Source organism: Micropterus salmoides, unplaced genomic scaffold (genome assembly GCF_014851395.1).
Source record: "Micropterus salmoides isolate LMB-PRFRI ecotype aquatic unplaced genomic scaffold, ASM1485139v1 Ms_hic_scaffold_2, whole genome shotgun sequence".
Classification (NCBI taxonomy): Eukaryota; Metazoa; Chordata; class Actinopteri; order Centrarchiformes; family Centrarchidae; genus Micropterus; species Micropterus salmoides.
The window spans coordinates 9127851-9147586 of NW_024041150.1; the positions used below are offsets into that span (position 1 = coordinate 9127851).

The 19736-nt window shown below is 43.9% G+C and overlaps 1 protein-coding gene across 4 annotated transcripts in view; it reads left to right on the forward strand.

Annotated features, from left to right (window-relative positions):
• Positions 1–19736, forward strand: part of LOC119911337 (echinoderm microtubule-associated protein-like 4) — a 35061-nt gene that overhangs the window by 8917 nt on the left and 6408 nt on the right. Inside the window, exons 3-14 of one of the 4 annotated variants that reach the window (XM_038730185.1) lie at positions 1111–1231; positions 2080–2271; positions 4201–4341; positions 6119–6144; positions 6863–6898; positions 7994–8114; positions 11240–11389; positions 11472–11541; positions 13571–13681; positions 16071–16166; positions 16347–16481; positions 18021–18156. In XM_038730185.1, coding sequence (XP_038586113.1) covers positions 1111–1231; positions 2080–2271; positions 4201–4341; positions 6119–6144; positions 6863–6898; positions 7994–8114; positions 11240–11389; positions 11472–11541; positions 13571–13681; positions 16071–16166; positions 16347–16481; positions 18021–18156 — 1335 coding nt within the window. Of the gene's footprint in view, positions 1–1110; positions 1232–2079; positions 2272–4200; positions 4342–6118; positions 6145–6862; positions 6899–6927; positions 7797–7993; positions 8115–11239; positions 11390–11471; positions 11542–13570; positions 13682–16070; positions 16167–16346; positions 16482–18020; positions 18157–19736 lie in introns of those variants that run through there. The other 3 variants (XM_038730186.1, XM_038730187.1, XM_038730188.1) reach the window with 3 other exon arrangements.

A 19736-nucleotide genomic window follows, 5' to 3' on the forward strand; every position in this document is an offset into this window, starting at 1 on the left:
AAAAGTTGTGCTATTTGCGAGTTTTCGTTAATGGGCGTGTCCGTGGCGTCGATGATTCGCCATGAAACAGGAAGTTGTTGTAACTTCAGTGTACATGCTCACATCTGCACCAAACTGTACATGTAGGATGAGAGTCCCGCCCTGAACACATGTACATGCTGACATTCACCCACAGTCATAGCGCCACCTGCTGGCAACAGGAAGTGACCTTTAATGAAGCAGCCCCCGCCGCACGTTTGACCTACATGTATGAAATTTCTGTGGCACATGTATCATGTCCAGACGTACCAAAAAGCCTCTTGGAGCAATGCCCTAAACCCAACAGGAAGTCAGCCATTTTGAATTTTACGGCAATTTTTGGATAATTTACACACTTCGTACTTTAACGAACTCCTCCTAGGGATTAAGTCAGATCGACTTCAAATTTCTGCTGTGCCTTCTAAAGGCATTGACGATGAAAAGTTGTGCTATTTGCGAGTTTTCGTCAATGGCCGTATCCGTGGCGTGGCGTCAAAGATCAACTCTTCGCCATGACACAGGAAGTTGTTGTTACTTCAGTGTACATGCTCACATCTGCACCAGACTTTACGTGCTTGATAACTCTCCCTCCCCGAACACATCTACACGCCAGTACCGATTTATATTCATAGCGCCAGGTGCTATGTAGCTCCACATAGGGGACACAGGAAGTGACATATAGCACCTTCATGCAGTGTTGGAACCATGTAGCAGAGCTCCAGAATATGCAATGCGGCCGGCTCACAGCCGGACGTGCTACAAGTGTGAGGGCCCGCCCAACGCTGCTTACAGCTTTAATTACTGGTTATAGTCTTTTACTGGTCAGGTTCAGTCTTTTACTGGTCAGGTTCAAGTTTTTACTGGTCAGGCTCAGGTTTTTACTGGTTATATTCAGTCTTTTACTGGTCAGGCTCAGGTTTTTACTGGTTATATTCAGTCTTTTACTGGTCAAGCTCAGGTTTTTACTGGTTATATTCAGTCTTTTACTGGTCAGGTTCAGGTTTTTACTGGTTATATTCAGTCTTTTACTGGTCAGGTTCAGGTTTTTACTGGTTATAGTCAGTGTTAACAGTGGTGTGCCTTCACCTGCAGGTGGTGCTGCACTACGTGAAGCCTACTCGATGTCCAGCATTGCTAACGGAGGAACATCTGGACGAAAGAGAGACTCCACCTCCGTTACCAGGAAGGAGACGCTTTCGTCTGCTGCTAAGAGGTAAAACACACACTCATCTGTCTGAATCCAATTCAAGAGAGATTTTATTTGTAAGTTTAATCTTGGGGTTGTTTTAGGGCTGGGCATTGAAACAATAATAATTTTCCTCATTAACAGTATAACAAATCTTCAATATATCGTCAGTAAATGTTTGATTTAATTCATGTGACTCACGAACAAATTAGCACTTCATTTTCTATCAAGATATATATTTTTTTTTTTCAGGAAAAGGGACCGAAAAAAGAGTTACTAATCAAGTGATCCAGTGTTTGGCATCAAGTGTTCTGACCATAAAAAAGTTTAAAACCATAATTAACCATGTGGTTTCTTCAATTTTCACTGAGGAGCAAAAATCAGCCTTAAAACTTGAAAGAAATAATGATTTGACATTTATCCTGATAATTACTGATATCAAAGGTTGTGACATTTTTTTATCCTGACAACATTTTTGGCCTCACAGTGCTAGATGGTGTTTAGGCTGGCTACACTTTTCTTGTGTATGAATCAGTCTGTGTGCGGATCAGTTAACTGTCAGTGGTTGTTCTCAGCTCTGACCTTGAACCACGACAATAAACACACCAGAATTAACGTGCACTCGTTAGTAGATTCCTGAGGGAATCCTTGTCATACGCAAGTGCCTTCACCATTTGAAATGTTATTTTTCACCAGACCACAGTAATGAAGTGGGGTCTCCCTCAGCCCTGGTCTTGTCCCACAGTGGAGGGGAATCTGTTGTAGTGCTATAGAAAGAGTTGAAACACAGTAGAATCAGTTGATGTACAGTAGAACTGCTACAAAGAGTAGAATCCATAGTTTGTGGTCTCTCATGCACCTGGTTTTGTCCCCAGTGGAGCAGACAGGAAGAAGGAGACCAGCAGCCAGCGGTCTCTGATGGAGGAGATCCAGGAGCGTGAGGAGCCTCCTCGCATAAAGGACCCGTCCCCCTCTCCCTCCTCCCCCCACCCTCCCTTGACCCCTCAAACCCCCGAGAGACCGGCCCAGTCAGCTGACAGCAGTAAAGGCCACGGCCCTCCCAAAAGGTTCCACTTTGAAATCTGTCCGCTGCCTCTAACCTCACTTCCTGCTAGCACCGCTGTGACATCACTCTCTCAGTGGTTACTAACTCCACCCCCGTGGACCCACAGTCCTCCCCTGCTCCGCCCACAGCTGAGGCACCTGATCTGCTCAGGTAGAGGTGCTCCTGATGGGCTGAATGCACCTGATCCAGCTGTGGATAGAACAGGGATTGAGGTAAACAAGCAGGACTGTGGCTCCCCGGGGGCAGGTCTGAGTGACCTTCCTGCAGATCATGGAGTCTCCTGAAGTCCTGGAACTCCCTGAGACATCATGGAGGTCCTGGATTCTCCTACAGATCCTGGAGTCTTCGGAGGCCTCCTGGAGTCTCCGGAGACCTCCTGGAGTCTTCGGAGGCCTCCTGGAGTTCCTGGAGTCTTCGGAGGCCTTCTGGAGTCTCCTGGATTTCCTAGAGTCTTCTGAGGCCTCCTGGAGTCTCCTGGAGTTCCTAGAGTCCTCTGAGGCCTCCTGGAGACCCTCTTTACTCTCTGCTGTTAGATAGCTCCGGCTGGGCTGTGTGTGTTTTACTGCTGTTTAACTACTAATGTTTTCTCCTCCCCCCTTAACCTGAGGACCTCCTCATCTGCTCTAACTGGACTTTTCTGAGACCTCCCCTCTTTGGCTGAGCTGCGTGTGTTCTAAACTAAAATGTTCTCCTCCCAGCTTCACCTGAGGACCTCCTCTTCCTCCTCCTGCAGCCTGGGGCTTGAGTTTCTCATGTGTCCCAGCACCCTAATCTCTCCCTGGCTTGTCTCTTTAACTTGTCCTGCTGAGTTTTGTGTCTCTGGAGGAAAAAAACTGAGTCATTATTCTGTCTACAGAATTACAAAGTGAATCTTCGAAGTAAAAAACTTTGCAGCACATGACAACATGGAAACTAGAGACGAGAAAACATCAGGAGTGTGTTCATTGTGGCTCCGCAGCCTCTCAAGGACCCTACAGGACTACAGACTGGGCCAGCACTTCCCCTGGTCAGGGCTCCAGACTAACTGGTTGTAGTTAGAAATAAACAACCAGAAATGTTTCTAATAGCTCTCCCTTAAACGGCATCTATGTAACGATGCGTCAACAATGAAATTTCACATCGACATCTTGTTGTAGTCGACGTCATCGATTACGTCGACTAATCGTTGCAGCCCTAATGTTCATTTAATAGCAGTATACTGTTAGTATAATATTAAGTATATAAGATTTATTATAATTTCATATGTTAGTATACTATATAACTTACCACTAGAATATTAATTCAAGGTTACAGTATTTAAATTTTTGTAACTTCTCATTCTGACAGTCCTTGTCCAAGAAAACCGCTCTACGTTAGTCTTTAACTTGTTAATGCTAAGTGATGACTCATCAGAACCAGTAATGCAGAACGAGTTCAACACTTTAGAGTTTGCTGTAGCACGTAAAGTTTTTTTGTCCCGCCCCATTCAGGCTGCGACTTGTTGATTAAAAATTGGCCTTGACGAGCTGATTGACTTTCAACAAAAGGCAGCTGATAATAGCTAATTGGCCAGCGAGTCAAACACAGACCTTCATTATCTTCTCACTCTTTTCTTCTGTTTTCTAAAACGAGCTGCTGAAGTGGCCACCTGAATTCTCCTGGTGCTCACGGCAGTCAGCCAGATGTTTAGCAACGGGGCGGGGGAGATTATGGTAGGTCGCGGTCTTTACTCGCACAGTGTGCCCGCACAGTTAAAATGGTCGCGCTGTAGAGTTGCTAATGATCATCTTGCAGTTAGCATCAACTCCTTCTAGCTTCAAGCTGCTCAGTATCAGTGAATCACTGAAAGGATTGTCTGATTATTGATCACTGGGTGACTCGCAATGCCCTACTCCGGACTAACCCTAACCCTGCTGTGATGCTGACTGTGTTATTGTATGTGTGTGTTCAGGGGGCCCAGCGTGAAGCGGTCCTCAGGTATGGAGCGGTCCCAGAGCAGCACCTGGGACACTTCAGAGGAGAACAGGAACAAGCTGGTGAAAGCTGCATCCACCTCCAAACTGCTCGCCAAAGTGGTCAAGAACGCTGACAGGTATTTACAACATCTACAAGTATGCAAAGGTTCTTCCCCGTCGTCTGGAGCCCTATAGGACTTCACTAGTCCACCACGATCGGACAGAGTTTATGAAAACCCGCTTGGTGCGTGTCCTTGGGCTCCCCAGATGTTGCTATTCCAGCTGCAGTATTGATCCAGAACCCCCCCCCCCCACAACCCCGCCTCCTGTCACTTCCAGCGCTTTCTTCTTGTCTCATTCGCTCCGGTTGAATTGCGTTTTCCTTTCCCTGCCACTGTTTCGACAAGTCCCCAAGTTGTGATTGGATGGCTGGCAAAGGATACAAGCAAGCCCATATGAAAGTGGCGGTACAGAGCAGTGCTCATGAAAGAGCAAAGCCCCTGCAGGACCAACACGCCGTCCTCTATAAAGAACCTGCAGAGGTTGGAGATGTCTCCCCTTTCAGCATCACTAAAGTATTAACAAGATGGCCTGTAAACGGTTGTTGATAAGCTAGTTGTCCTGTTGTTTGCCTAACAGATGTTTATAATTCCCAAAACTAAGCTAATCCCCCTCAGAACTATCAGACCTGAGGCGTCCCAGACTGAGAGCTTCAGCTGAAAATACTTTGACTAAGGTCTGAATTAAATTAACTGATGCTGTTCTGCTCAACACACAGTACCATTAACTTTACTTACTAAGTTAAATTGATAAGATAATTGAGTAATTATATTCATTAATTTAATCAATGTCAATAGTTTTCAAGGTATTGTATAGAAGTTAGAAAGTCCAGTATCGTGACTGTCCAGAATACAGATCGTCATATTTCTTTATATGCGGATGACATCTTGCTTTATCTTGGTAAAGCCCCTTGGACGGTACCTTCTTACGTTGGCAGTAAACAGTAAAACATCTGTGATTCAGATATATCCCTCAGTTAATGAAATCACTGATCAATTTAAGTTCCATTTTAAGAACTGTCAAAACAAGTGTGGAGAGACGGGTTAAAATCGTAAACTCTGTACAGTCACGATTTTAAATAATTAATACGAGTGTTTATCCTCACACACATTATTAAGGTCTATGATTCCTCTGTCACCACTCATGTTCACTTCCCATAATTCGAAAATGATGACTTACTATTCAACATTAGAAAAGATTACAGTCTCCATACTTTCCAGGAAATACAGCAGCAGTTGAGCAGTCTGATCTGCTTTATCTGTTTCTTGGGGAACAGCCTCAGCATCCAGGATGGATTCTGGGGTCTGGTCTCCAAATTATACTGCACGCTGGTAAAGGCAGCTCTTAACCACAATATATGGGAAGAAGATCCATCATGAAGTTATACAGCCAATATATCAGTTTGTTCATGAAACCCAAATCACTAAATGATACTTTATCATTTTGTTTTGAGAACATGTTGCACACCTCGCAGGTGATTTCTGATGAAAGCCAGATTCCCACACTGCACGCTCTGCCCTCAGGGAGGTGTGGGAACATTTACATGGAGACCCTGCGCTGCATTGGTTTCATTGTTGAATGATGATTCTTTACTGAAAGGGGTATGTTCTATATAATCAAAAAAAGGTTGATCACTCTCATCAGGTCACCATTAAAATAAGAAAGTTTCAATTCCTAGCCTGACTTTTGTTTTTTATTTTCTTTCATGTTTGACTGTTTTTAATCAGTTTATTAGTCTTACTGTTTACAGTCTTACTGTCTCATCATGAGCTAGTCATGTAAAGACCTGTGTTCAAGGTGCTATAAAGCGATCGATCGAGAGTGATGCATTTGTTTTCTTCTGTCTCGTTTCAGACACAAAGACCCGGTGGTCAGTCAAGGTAAATATATATTTTTGCTCACATTCATCATGGTGGTACCATATCTGTCGTCATCATCATTACCATCATGTATAACAGCAAATAGGAAGCCAGAGATGCCAACACCAGCAGCATCTGAGATCTTTTAAAAGGTTTCAGCAGGAGCCGTCGTTAGTTTGGTCTCCTGCAGTTTCTCCCTTAGTGACTCTGAGACGTCATGTTGTCATTGGTTTTAGATGTTGTCATTGATGTTGTGGCGGCTCAATGGTCTGAACCATGAAGGGAGATCAGCTCTCCAGCTCTCTCTTAACTCGGGTTTTTTGGAATCACGAAGCTGCTTCACTTTCCCACAGGATAGATCAGACTGAGCCAGGTGAAAACCAGCTGAGCCTGATGGGTTGTTGGTGAAGCCGGATCAGGCACAGAGATTCTGGGGATGGTGAACCTGCTTCGTGGTACAGGTCCCCGGGGTCTCTGTTGCCTAATAAGAAAAAAATGCAACCTAAAGTTCAACTAAACTATATGCTCATAATATTCAGCCCATTTCTTTTCACAGCTGCAACAGGCTGTGTGAAAAATAAAACTGTCACAAGTTTCAGCATCAGTCACCATTGTGATAGGGCCAGGTCAGGGTTAGAAGTGAACCACCACCGTAGGGACCCTGAAGGTACCTTGCTAAGCTCACATCCTGTGGATTGTGTTGTTGTTGTTGAGTGACCATGTCTTTGTCTCAAACCAGCCAAAATGTCGACCCGAGAGAAAAACAGCCAAGCTGGTAAGTCCTGATGAGTCGTCAGAGCGAGCTAGCAGGCTAACATGCTAACAGCAGCTGAACGAGTGCTTCCTGTTTCTGCTCTGTACCAATCACATCTCTCTTTCTCTCTGCTTTACGTCGTCAGCCTCGCTCACCCTCCTGCTCTCTCTCTCTCCTTCAGGCTGATAAGGTGATGTTACACCTGTCTGTGGCTCCTCCCCCACTTCCCTTTACCTCCATATAAGGTCATACAGGTGGTCCCTGAAATATATTATGAGGAAAGTTATTATGTTATGGATCAGTGATACAAACTGAAGCCCTGCCCACCACCTAAATGTAAAGTACATTATTGGATGCTGCATTGATTGACAGGTCTTTAGTTTTTTGAGTCCATGACTCTGTGGAGGTAAACAACGACACAGCAGGTGTTTCTGTCTGACCTGCTTCACCTGCTTCACCTGCACGGCATCCAGGCTTCCTCACCTGTCCTCACCTTTTTGACTCTATGTTTGGTTTATTGAGTCAGCAGAATCTTGGGGGTCTCTGTCTGTTTCAGACAATCAGAACCCGTTTGATGATCTGCATCCAATTTGAAACAGACGGAGACCTTTAATCTTTCCTGTTCTAACAGATTTCTTCACCTGTAAGAGGGAACCTGATCAGCTATCTGTGATCTGATCAGGAAATATCAAAGATACGTTTGAAGTCATTTAGAAACTTTTATTTTACCCTGTAAAATGTCTTTTGGTCCCAATTCTTTATCCTGATTAAATATTTATTTTATTTTGTGTTTATGTAAAAAAAAGAAACAGACGTTGTCATGGAGGGACGGCTGAACACACCTGATCCCCTTATGCCCCGGATACAGAGCCTCAGTAATACTAGAGATGATCTGATCCTGATCAGTCTTTTTATAATGGTTAGACCTGCCATATTGCTGCTAAATCCAGTTTAATATTTGTTATTGTCTAAACAAATCAATCTGTCCGTGATGTCAGATGATATCTTTAACCACCATCAGAGGTCGGAGATCTGTTGGGCTGTGAATGTTGAGGAGGAGCATTAAATCTGCAGCTTTGATCGGTTTCTCATGTCTGTGTCTGTCTGTGGTTTCAGAGGGGAACATTAAGATGTTCATGCGTGGCCGACCGATCACCATGTTCATCCCTTCAGATGTGGACAACTACGAGGACGTCCGTACAGAACTTCCTTCAGAGAGACTCAAGCTAGAATGGGTGTATCCTTCAGCACATTTTATACAAGAAATGTTGTAAACCACTTAAAATCAGAATCTTATATACATATAATCGAAATATCAGTCGGGCTCTAATGACAATTAGCTTTAGTGCTTAGCTTAAAAAGACGTGCAGTTGTATTAGCAAACTGTAGGTAAAAGCTAAAAGTAGTAATAACGAGAGCAGCTGAAGTAGAATGTCCTGACAGAGGCTTTCCTAATGTAACATCAGGGGTGGATGAGATCTACTAAAGGATGCTCAGGTGAGCTGAGAGTGTCATCTACATGTAACTGGTTACAGTATATAAAGACTAAAAGTTAGTGGAGCCAGAACTGCGCCTCAGATCTACAGTAGAACCTAGAAAGGAGATCAGGCAGCAGCCTATTAGATCCAGGTAAATAGCTAATACAGACATCCCATAATTAGATTAACATAATTTCACACATCAGACTATTCATCACAAAGTAAGAATCCTATGAAAGAGAAAATGGCTCCAACATTTAGTAAATCCTCGGTAAATCAGAAATAAGCCCTTCCCAGATCCTCAGGATATCTTCAGTAGGTCTCAGTAGGGCTTCAGTAGCTCTTTACTGGATCCCCAGGAGACCTTTAGTATGTTTGCAATAGATCCTCAGGAGATCCCCAGGAGACCTTTAGTATGTTTGCAATAGATCCTCAGTAGATCCCCAGGAGACCTTTAGTATGTTTGCAATAGATCCCCAGGAGACCTTTAGTATGTCTGCAATAGATCCCCAGGAGACCTTTAGTATGTCTGCAATAGATCCCCAGGAGACCTTTAGTATGTCTGCAATAGATCCCCAGGAGACCTTTAGTATGTCTGCAATAGATCCCCAGGAGACCTTTAGTATGTCTGCAATAGATCCCCAGGAGACCTTTAGTATGTCTACAATAGATCCCCAGGAGACCTTTAGTATGTCTGCAATAGATCCCCAGGAGACCTTTAGTATGTCTACAATAGATCCCCAGGAGACCTTTAGTATGTCTGCAATAGATCCCCAGGAGACCTTTAGTATGTCTGCAATAGATCCCCAGGAGACCTTTAGTATGTCTGCAATAGATCCCCAGGAGACCTTTAGTATGTCTGCAATAGATCCCCAGGAGACCTTTAGTATGTCTGCAATAGATCCCCAGGAGACCTTTAGTATGTCTGCAATAGATCCCCAGGAGACCTTTAGTATGTCTGCAATAGATCCTCAGGAGACCTTTAGTATGTCTGCAATAGATCCTCAGTAGATCCCCAGGAGACCTTTAGTATGTTTGCAATAGATCCTCAGGAGACCTTTAGTATGTCTGCAATAGATCCTCAGGAGACCTTTAGTATGTTTGCAATAGATCCTCAGGAGACCTTTAGTATGTCTGCAATAGATCCCCAGGAGACCTTTAGTATGTCTGCAATAGATCCTCAGTAGATCCCCAGGAGACCTTTAGTATGTTTGCAATAGATCCTCAGGAGACCTTTAGTATGTTTGCAATAGATCCTCAGGAGACCTTTAGTATGTCTGCAATAGATCCCCAGGAGACCTTTAGTATGTCTGCAATAGATCCTCAGTAGATCCCCAGGAGACCTTTAGTATGTCTGCAATAGATCCTCAGGAGACCTTTAGTATGTTTGCAATAGATCCTCAGGAGACCTTTAGTATGTCTGCAATAGATCCCCAGGAGACCTTTAGTATGTCTGCAATAGATCCTCAGTAGATCCCCAGGAGACCTTTAGTATGTTTGCAATAGATCCCCAGGAGACCTTTAGTATGTTTGCAATAGATCCTCAGGAGACCTTTAGTATGTCTGCAATAGATCCTCAGTAGATCCCCAGGAGACCTTTAGTATGTTTGCAATAGATCCTCAGGAGACCTTTAGTATGTCTGCAATAGATCCTCAGGAGACCTTTAGTATGTTTGCAATAGATCCTCAGGAGACCTTTAGTATGTCTGCAATAGATCCTCAGGAGACCTTTAGTATGTCTGCAATAGATCCTCAGGAGACCTTTAGTATGTTTGCAATAGATCCTCAGGAGACCTTTAGTATGTCTGCAATAGATCCTCAGGAGACCTTTAGTATGTCTGCAATAGATCCTCAGTAGATCCCCAGGAGACCTTTAGTATGTCTGCAATAGATCCTCAGGAGACCTTTAGTATGTCTGCAATAGATCCCCAGGAGACCTTTAGTATGTCTGCAATAGATCCTCAGTAGATCCCCAGGAGACCTTTAGTATGTCTGCAATAGATCCTCAGTAGATCCCCAGGAGACCTTTAGTATGTCTGCAATAGATCCTCAGTAGATCCCCAGGAGACCTTTAGTATGTTTGCAATAGATCCCCAGGAGACCTTTAGTATGTTTGCAATAGATCCTCAGGAGACCTTTAGTATGTCTGCAATAGATCCTCAGGAGACCTTTAGTATGTCTGCAATAGATCCCCAGGAGACCTTTAGTATGTTTGCAATAGATCCCCAGGAGACCTTTAGTATGTTTGCAATAGATCCTCAGGAGACCTTTAGTATGTCTGCAATAGATCCTCAGGAGACCTTTAGTATGTCTGCAATAGATCCTCAGGAGACCTTTAGTATGTCTGCAATAGATCCTCAGTAGATCCCCAGGAGACCTTTAGTATGTTTGCAATAGATCCTCAGGAGACCTTTAGTATGTCTGCAATAGATCCTCAGGAGACCTTTAGTATGTCTGCAATAGATCCTCAGGAGACCTTTAGTATGTCTGCAATAGATCCTCAGTAGATCCTCAGGAGACCTTTAGTATGTTTGCAATAGATCCTCAGGAGACCTTTAGTATGTCTGCAATAGATCCTCAGGAGACCTTTAGTATGTCTGCAATAGATCCTCAGGAGACCTTTAGTATGTTTGCAATAGATCCTCAGGAGACCTTTAGTATGTTTGCAATAGATCCTCAGGAGACCTTTAGTATGTCTGCAATAGATCCTCAGGAGACCTTTAGTATGTTTGCAATAGATCCTCAGGAGACCTTTAGTATGTTTGCAATAACGAAATGAAAATTAAAAGTAGATCCCCATCGATCAGTAGATCCTCGGCAGACCTTTAATAAACCTTCAGTAGATTGTCGGTAGATCTCCAGGTGCTTCCTTGACTTCCTGCAGGTACGGTTACCGTGGCAGAGACTGCAGAGCAAACGTCTACCTCCTTCCAACAGGAGAGATTGTTTACTTCATTGCCTCTGTCGTAGTTCTCTTTAACTACGAAGAACGAACTCAGAGACATTACCTCGGACACACCGACTGTGTCAAGTGGTGAGAAAACACCCCTATAAAAATCATCTGCTGCTCTGTGGTGACAGGTCTGTGACATCACCTCTCTTTTTCTCTCTGTCAGTTTGGCCATCCATCCTGATAAGATCCGGATGGCTACGGGACAGATAGCAGGAGTGGACAAAGACGGACGGGTGAGGACGAACAGGATTAATTAGACATTTTCACTTTTCAGCAGTTAATAAACGCTAAATTAAAATATTTCAGACGGGCCAATGGACAAATCAACTCATTACTGTCTTTAATGCAGTCTAATATAATATATAGTAATAACCGTGGTAACTGTACACAACAAAGATGGCGGCACCAGAAGGCTCAGAATGATCAGAAGACAAACATTTGAAAAATGTCATGATGTTTTGTGATGATTGGGCGAACACTGTCTGAGTTATAGCCTTATCTGTGCTATGCCACGGTAGGGCTGGGCGGTATATCGGTATATAATGTATACCGATATAATTTCAAAAGAGATGGACAATACCGTTTATATAGTTTGATGTTGAGTTAATTAATGTTTCTGTAAAGTCCTGCCAGCGTTTGCTCCTCTCTCCCTCCCTCACCGTGCAGCCCCGCCCCTCCCTCTGCGTCTGCATGCAGCCTTCTACTCACAAGATGGAGGGAGACACAGTGCTGGTCAACGCTGTTAAAGACCTGGCTTGTAAAAAGAAAAGCACGGTTCATTCAGTGTTTCCCACACATACACTTTACTTCCCAGGTTAGGCGACACACTGTAGCATTTATCAGAGAAACAGTGATTATGTTACAAGTCGCGACACTGTGGATATTTTACAAGAGCGGACCAGGTAAAGCGACTGTGAACACACCAGTCATCTGTTATTTGTCAGCTACCACATTGGTTTTGTTGTCAACACGTCTCCTCAACGTGCAGCTTAGCTGCTGCTGTGAACGGAATCACGGGAGGAAAAGTTACTGATGGAGAAAGTCACCGAAGCGGACACACAGGGAGAGAGAGACGGTAAAGGCACTTTTCCACTGCTCGGTAACAGCTCGATTTTCTTTACTTTTCCATGATGTAAAAATTGTACTTGTACCTGCTACCAGGTACCTTTTTCGTATCACCTCCGTCTGATCTGTCTTTACATTCTGAGTAATGTTGAAACTTTTAAACTTTTAATCAGGAGACAGCTGTGTGTGCGTTTTCGTGTGTGTGTGTCGCATTGAACATTACGTCGCGGCAGTTGTGTGTGGCGTTGCTATGACGACCAGCTAGCTTGAAAGGCACTATCTCTGGGTGCTATCTGCAATGGAAAACGGAGCACGGCCAAACCGAGTCGAGCTGGTACTGGTTATGGAAAAACGGCATAAGAAGCGGGCAACTCTGAGGTGTTTGCAGCGGAGACGTTAGGTCTGCGAGTGGGAAGAGAAATGAAGGAGGCAAATTCAATGTGAGTGGTACTTAAGATGTAGAATGAAGTATAATTAAAATGGTGAAATAAGAAATAGCTAAGTTACTAAAAATAGTGAAAACATGCCTGGAATTAGGGACAGCAAGCAGGTCCTTGTCAGAGGACCGCAGGGACCGTGCCTGAGTGCAGGGATGGAGTAGTTCTGTGAGGTACTGAGGTGCAAGTCCATGGAGAGATTGTACGTCAGGAGGAGGATTTTATATTTGATCCGGGACCCAGAGTTGGAAGACATGCTTTGACCAAGGCAGTCAACATTGGATCCTGTTTGCTGGTGGTGGCCTTTGCTTTTGACACTAGCTCAAGAACTTGAGCTGTTTTGAGCGGGGAGAAAGAGGAGAGGCAGTCCTGCGGTGTGAAGACAGTTGAAGAGTTTGTGTCCAGCTGCGGTAGTGTGGTTGGGTGGGAGGAGCTGGACAGCTGCAGTTGCTGGTGGATGGTTTCTACCTTTTTCTGGAAGTATTCCAGGAACCTGGAGCATAGGCCAGCAGCATCAGATGGTTGAGGAGGGTCAGGTGGACAGAGTAGGTGGTTGATAGAGGAAAAAAGCTGTTTAGGTTGATGTTGTTGGTTGCAAATGAGTGTGAGTAATAGTTAGTTTTCGCCCTGGGAAGAGCATCTTTGTAGCTCTTAACATGGCCGTTGTAGGCTTCCTGGTGGACAGTGAGGCCAGATTTTTTTATTTTATTTTTTTAAGTGTGATAATGATAACAGCCTGACTTTTTGTCCATGCCTTCAGGCACTACAGCCTCACGTTCGGATCTGGGACAGCGTCAGTCTGTCCACTCTGCAGGTCATCGGTTTGGGAACATTCGAGCGAGGCGTTGGCTCTCTGTCTTTTTCCAAAGCTGTGAGTATCATCCCTCTCTCTCTTTCTCTCTGTTCCTCTCTCTTTCTCTCTGTTCTCCCCCCCCCCCTCTCTCTCTCTCTCTCTCCCTCTCTCTCCTTCACCCCAACCGGTCGAGGCAGATGGTCGCCCACCCTGAGCCATGGTTCTGCTCGAGGTTTCTGCCTCTTAAAGGAAGTTTTTCCTTGCCTCTGTCTCCTAGTGCAGCTCTTGGTGGGAACTGTTGGGCTTCTGTAAATAACATCACAGAGTACGGTATACACCTGCTCTTTATGAAAAGCGCTGTGAGATAACTGTTGTTATGATTTGGCGCTATATAAATAAAATTGAATTGAATCTCACCTCTGTCTGTCTGTATCTCTGTCTGTATCTCTGTCTCATTCTGTCTGTCTGTATCTCTGTCTCACCTCTGTCTGTATCTCTGTCTCATTCTGTCTGTCTGTATCTCTGTCTCACCTCTGTCTGTATCTCTGTCTCACCTCTTTCTGTCTGTATCTCTGTATCTTTATCTCATCTCTGTCTGTATCTCTCTCACCTGTCTGTCTATATCTCTGTCTGTATCTCTGTCTCACCTATCTCACCTCTGTCTGTCTGTATCTCTGTCTCACCTCTATCTCACCTCTGTCTGTATCTCTGTCTCACCTCTATCTCACCTCTGTCTGTCTGTATCTCTGTCTGTATCTCTGTCTCACCTCTATCTCATTCTGTCTGTCTGTATCTCTGTCTGTATCTCTGTCTCACCTCTATCTCACCTCTGTCTGTCTGTATCTCTGTCTGTATCTCTGTCTCACCTCTATCTCATTCTGTCTGTCTGTATCTCTGTCTGTATCTCTGTCTCACCTCTATCTCACCTCTGCCTGTCTGTATCTCTCTCTGTATCTCTGTCTCACCTCTATCTCACCTCTGTCTGTCTGTATCTCTGTCTGTATCTCTGTCTCACCTCTATCTGTCTGTATCTCTGTCTGTATCTCTGTCTCACCTCTGTCTGTCTGTATCTCTGTCTCACCTCTATCTCACCTCTCTCTGTCTGTCTGTATCTCTGTCTCACCTCTATCTCACTTCTGTCTGTCTGTATCTCTGTCTGTATCTCTGTCTCACCTCTATCTGTCTGTATCTCTGTCTGTATCTCTGTCTCACCTCTGTCTGTCTATATCTCTGTCTCACCTCTGTCTGTCTGTATCTCTGTCTCATCTCTATCTCACCTCTGTCTGTCTGTATCTCTATCTCATTCTGTCTGTCTGTATCTCTATCTCATTCTGTCTGTCTGTATCTCTATCTCATTCTGTCTGTCTGTATCTCTATCTCACCTCTATCTCACCTCTGTCTGTCTGTATCTCTGTCTCACCTCTATCTCTCCTCTGTCTGTCTGTGTCTCTGTCTCACCTCTATCTCTCCTCTGTCTGTCTGTATCTCTGTCTGTATCTCTATCTCACCTCTGTCTGTATCTCTATCTCATTCTGTCTGTCTGTATCTCTGTATCTCTGTCTCACCTCTATTTCACCTCTGTCTGTCTGTATCTCTGTCTCACCTCTGTCTATATCTCTGTCTGTATCTCTATCTCACCTCTGTCTGTCTGTATCTCTCTCACCTCTGTCTGTCTGTATCTCTGTCTCACCTCTGTCTGTCTGTATCTCTCTCACCTCTGTCTGTCTGTATCTCTGTCTCACCTCTGTCTGTCTGTATCTCTGTCTCACCTCTGTCTGTCTGTATCTCTGTCTCACCTCTGTCTGTCTGTATCTCTGTCTCACCTCTATCTCTCCTCTGTATCTCTGTCTCACCTCTGTCTCATCTCTGTCTGTCTGTATCTCTGTCTGTATCTCTATCTCACCTCTGTCTGTCTGTATCTCTATCTGTATCTCTGTCTCACCTCTATTTCACCTCTGTCTGTATCTCTGTCTGTATCTCTGTCTCACCTCTGTCTGTCTATATCTCTGTGTGTATCTCTGTCTCATTCTGTCTGTCTGTATCTCTGTCTGTATCTCTATCTCACCTCTATCTCTCCTCTGTCTGTATCTCTATCTCACCTCTGTCTGTCTATATCTCTGTCTGTATCTCTGTCTGTATCTCTATCTCACCTCTGTCTGTCTATATCTCTGTCTGTATCTCTGTCTGTATCTCTATCTCACCTCTGTCTGTCTATATCTGTCTATATCTCTGTCTGTATCTCTATCTCACCTCTGTCTGTCTGTATCTCTGTCTGTATCTCTATCTCACCTCTATCTCTCCTCTGTCTGTATCTCTATCTCACCTCTGTCTGTCTATATCTCTGTCTGTATCTCTGTCTCACCTCTGTCTGTCTGTATCTCTGTCTGTATCTCTATCTCACCTCTGTCTGTCTGTATCTCTATCTCATTGCTGTCTCTCACCGTGTCCCTCCCTCTGTCTCCGGTAGGACTCTGGTCAGCACCTGAGCGTTATTGACGACTGTAACGATCACATGCTGACAGTCTGGGATTGGCAGAAGAAGTCAAAGATCGCTGAGATCAAGGTGAGCACTCAGTCGTACTCCTATCACTGCACCCAGACCAGTACAGCAGAATGTCATTCAGGTCTTTGAATTTATACCTTCAGCTTCAACGGCTCTGGTTCTAACTGGTTCTGGCTTGTCTCTTACTGGTTCTAACTGGTTCTGGCTTGTCTCTAACTGGTTCTAACTGGTGTGTTTCAGACCACTAACGAGGTGGTCCTGGCCGTGGAGTTCCACCCCACTGACCCGAACACCATCGTCACCTGTGGAAAGTCGCACATCTTCTTCTGGACCTGGACGGGGAATTCACTGGCTCGTAAACAGGGAATCTTTGGGGTGAGGAGGTGTTGAGTTCTTTTGATATACAGAACTATGCAGATGTTTTAGTGGTGTGGATGAACCACTGTAAAGTCTAAAATAGTCCTAAAATAGATTATATTTATCACTGAACAAAAAGCAAAGTGAGTGAACAGAATTAAGATCTGAATCAAATCAGTATTTGGTGACCAGTTCACTTCGTGAAGTGGCCATTAGTTGCCTGTATGTGATGCTGGAGGAAAACTCTGCCAACAGTTAGTTTTATTTCCCAGCAGTCATCATTTAGATTGAGATCTTCCTCCCATTTTCTGCACCAGGTAACTTCTTCATGGCCAGTTAGCCTTGGAACAAGCATAAGAAATTTAAATCAGATTCACTGACTGTAACTGGGACGTACTTATCTGTCCAAAACTCATGAAGGGACTGAAAGACATTTTACTAACTGCAGATTGTTTCCAGCTTCACAGCTGTCATCTTCTTGAGGTGTTTAAAAGAAACCTTAAATTTAAACCCTGCAGCCATTCTGTTGGTTCTTTGAAGAGCTTTCCCATCAGAGTTCCAGTAAGAAAATAAAAACTTCCCACTGGCAGAAAGCTACAGATCCAAACAGGTAAACGCCTAAATCTGACCTAAGGGGCTAAATCGACCAAGAGCTACTTGAGGTTTGGTGGAGGAGAGACTGCAGCAAAGTGAACTTGAGGAATTTGATCTGCAGACGAACAGGAAGCTCCACCCGGCTGAACACAAAGGGACAAACCTTCAGATTAAAAGTTTGTTTTCACACACGCGGTTAACAGGACTTATAGGCTCACAGAAAACAGCGTTCAGAAAAGAATTCATGAGGTGAGTATCTCATCCTGCAGTGAGATCATGCCACAGAGCTTTTCTGAACAAACCACATCACACGTGTTACTGCCTGTAATTTGTTGTCACAGATGAGACAGACCGACCTGATGAGATAGAGATATATGTGTGTGTGTGTGTGTGTGTGTGTGTGTGTGTATATATATATATAATCTCACATCTGTCCCAGAGTTCAGTCTGAGCTCAACATGTACGCTGCGTTAATCAGAGCCAGACAGGAAGCGGGCTGTAAAACCAAAACTAAGAGCTAAAAGAGGCTAAACTGTCCTCTGAGATAACTCACCAGCAGAGACGCTTGAATGTCCCAGTTTTAGATTTTATATGAAGTATTGTGAGCATCATGATCCATGTGCAAGAAACTTTGTAAAGACCAGTTAACTCTGGGTGTCAGTAACTGACCTGACCTGGGATCGGTTTAACATTGCAAAGAAAAGCTCAGAGAAGACGAAGTGTGTGTGTTGGCCCAGTTTCAGTAATGGTTTTAGAGACGCGTCGTCAAACTGGTTTCAGCTGGAGCCATGCCAAGAATTAAACGGTTTTCAGGTGAAGTTCTGCACAGGGAGCAGATCAGAGTACACAGGTTGAAGTCTGTCTGAGCAATGTTCAGCAACACAAGAGACACTTCTAAAGTAGTCCTGGTCTATCTCTGTAGTCCTGGTCTAACTGGGACCCTGTTTCTTGTTGTGTTTTCAGAAATACGAGAAGCCGAAGTTCATTCAGTGTCTGGCCTTCCTGAGTACTGGAGACATCCTGACCGGAGACTCTGGAGGAGTCCTGCTGGTCTGGACCAGGAGCTCCGCTGAGACCCCCACGGGGAAGGGACCCAGAGGTGAGGAAAAGGGGGTGACCGATCCTGACCTGGGATCAGTTTAACACTGTAAAGAAAAGCTCAGAGAAGACGAAGTGTGTGTGTTGGCCCAGTTTCAGTAATGGTTTTAGAGACGTGTCGTCAAACTGGCTTCAGCTGGAGCCATGCCAAGAATTAAACGGTTTTCAGGTGAAGTTCTGCACGGGGAGCAGATCAGAGTACACATGTTGAAGTCTGTCTGAACAAGTGTTCAGCAAGAGTCCAGAACAAATGAAACCCGACTCCAGCAGCTACAGGAAGTCAGGCAAAGTGTTTTCAGAGGAAACCTGGAGAAACAGGAAGCGCTTTCTGTGACCTGCTTCCTCCTGCTGGCTGCTGCAGGAACTGCACCTGAAAACATGTCCACCACTGCCGTCCTCAGAAACACACAGAAAACACCAGCAGAGGCACAATCCAGATCGTCAGACTGAAATAAATCCAGATCTATAGTCTGAAATAAATCCAGATCTACAGTCTGAAATAAATCCAGATCTACAGTCTGAAATATATCCAGATCTACAGTCTGAAATAAATCCAGATCTTCAGACTGAAATAAATCCAGATCTATAGTCTGTGTGATGGCCACAGCCGTGGCCTCACAACCAGATGAAGAGCGGTAACCTCATGCACTGACTTTTTTTTGTGTTCTTTAAGATTAGTTTATATACATTCATACACATTAGACAGTTTGTAGTAAATATTTATTTGGTTACAAATAAACTTACAGGACACTTAGTTTATTTCACATACTTTATTTTAGTTGACTATACAGAAGCATCTTTTGGAACACACACCATTAGTTAGTTTTGGATTTTCATTTTGTTATAATTGTTTCCGAGCTTACCAGTGTTGGATGCCACATCCAGGAAGTCTGCTGGCTTAAAGGGTTGGTGCTCGGAGCAGGAGCAGCTTTATAGGAGAGGTGGCCTGATTGGACACTACCACTGCTTGCTATGTCTGGGGGTGGCTTTATTCTCTCCTTAAATATTTTGGGGTTTAGATTTATATTATATTTGAGTATTTTGAGTTAAGGTTAAGTAAATGTACATTTCTTTTGGAATAAGTTTTTACATAAGTTTTGTTGTGTTTGCAGTTATGATGTAGTGTTGTTGTTGTTAGTCTTCCCCTGTGTGTCAAAATTGGTCTGATCAGCCAATATATAAGTCCCCTTTGTTTGTTGTATAGTAGGTCAGTTGTATTTTTGAGTCTCTTATGTTTAGAGCTTTAGTTTGTTTGTTTGTTTATTTGACCTCTTTTATGGGCCCAAAACTTTATCTTTTGTTGTAATGATTTTTTTGGTAAATAAAACCCTTTTGCTTTAAATTTCCCTCTTGACTCCTCATGCCTAACTGCCTGGTCCCTCACAGTCTGAAATAAATCTAGATCTACAGTCTGAAATAAATCCAGATCTACAGTCTGTAATAAATCCAGATCTTCAGACTGAAATAAATCCAGATCTATAGTCTGAAATAAATCTAGATCTACAGTCTGAAATAAATCCAGATCTACAGTCTGTAATAAATCCAGATCTACAGTCTGAAATATATCCAGATCTATAGTCT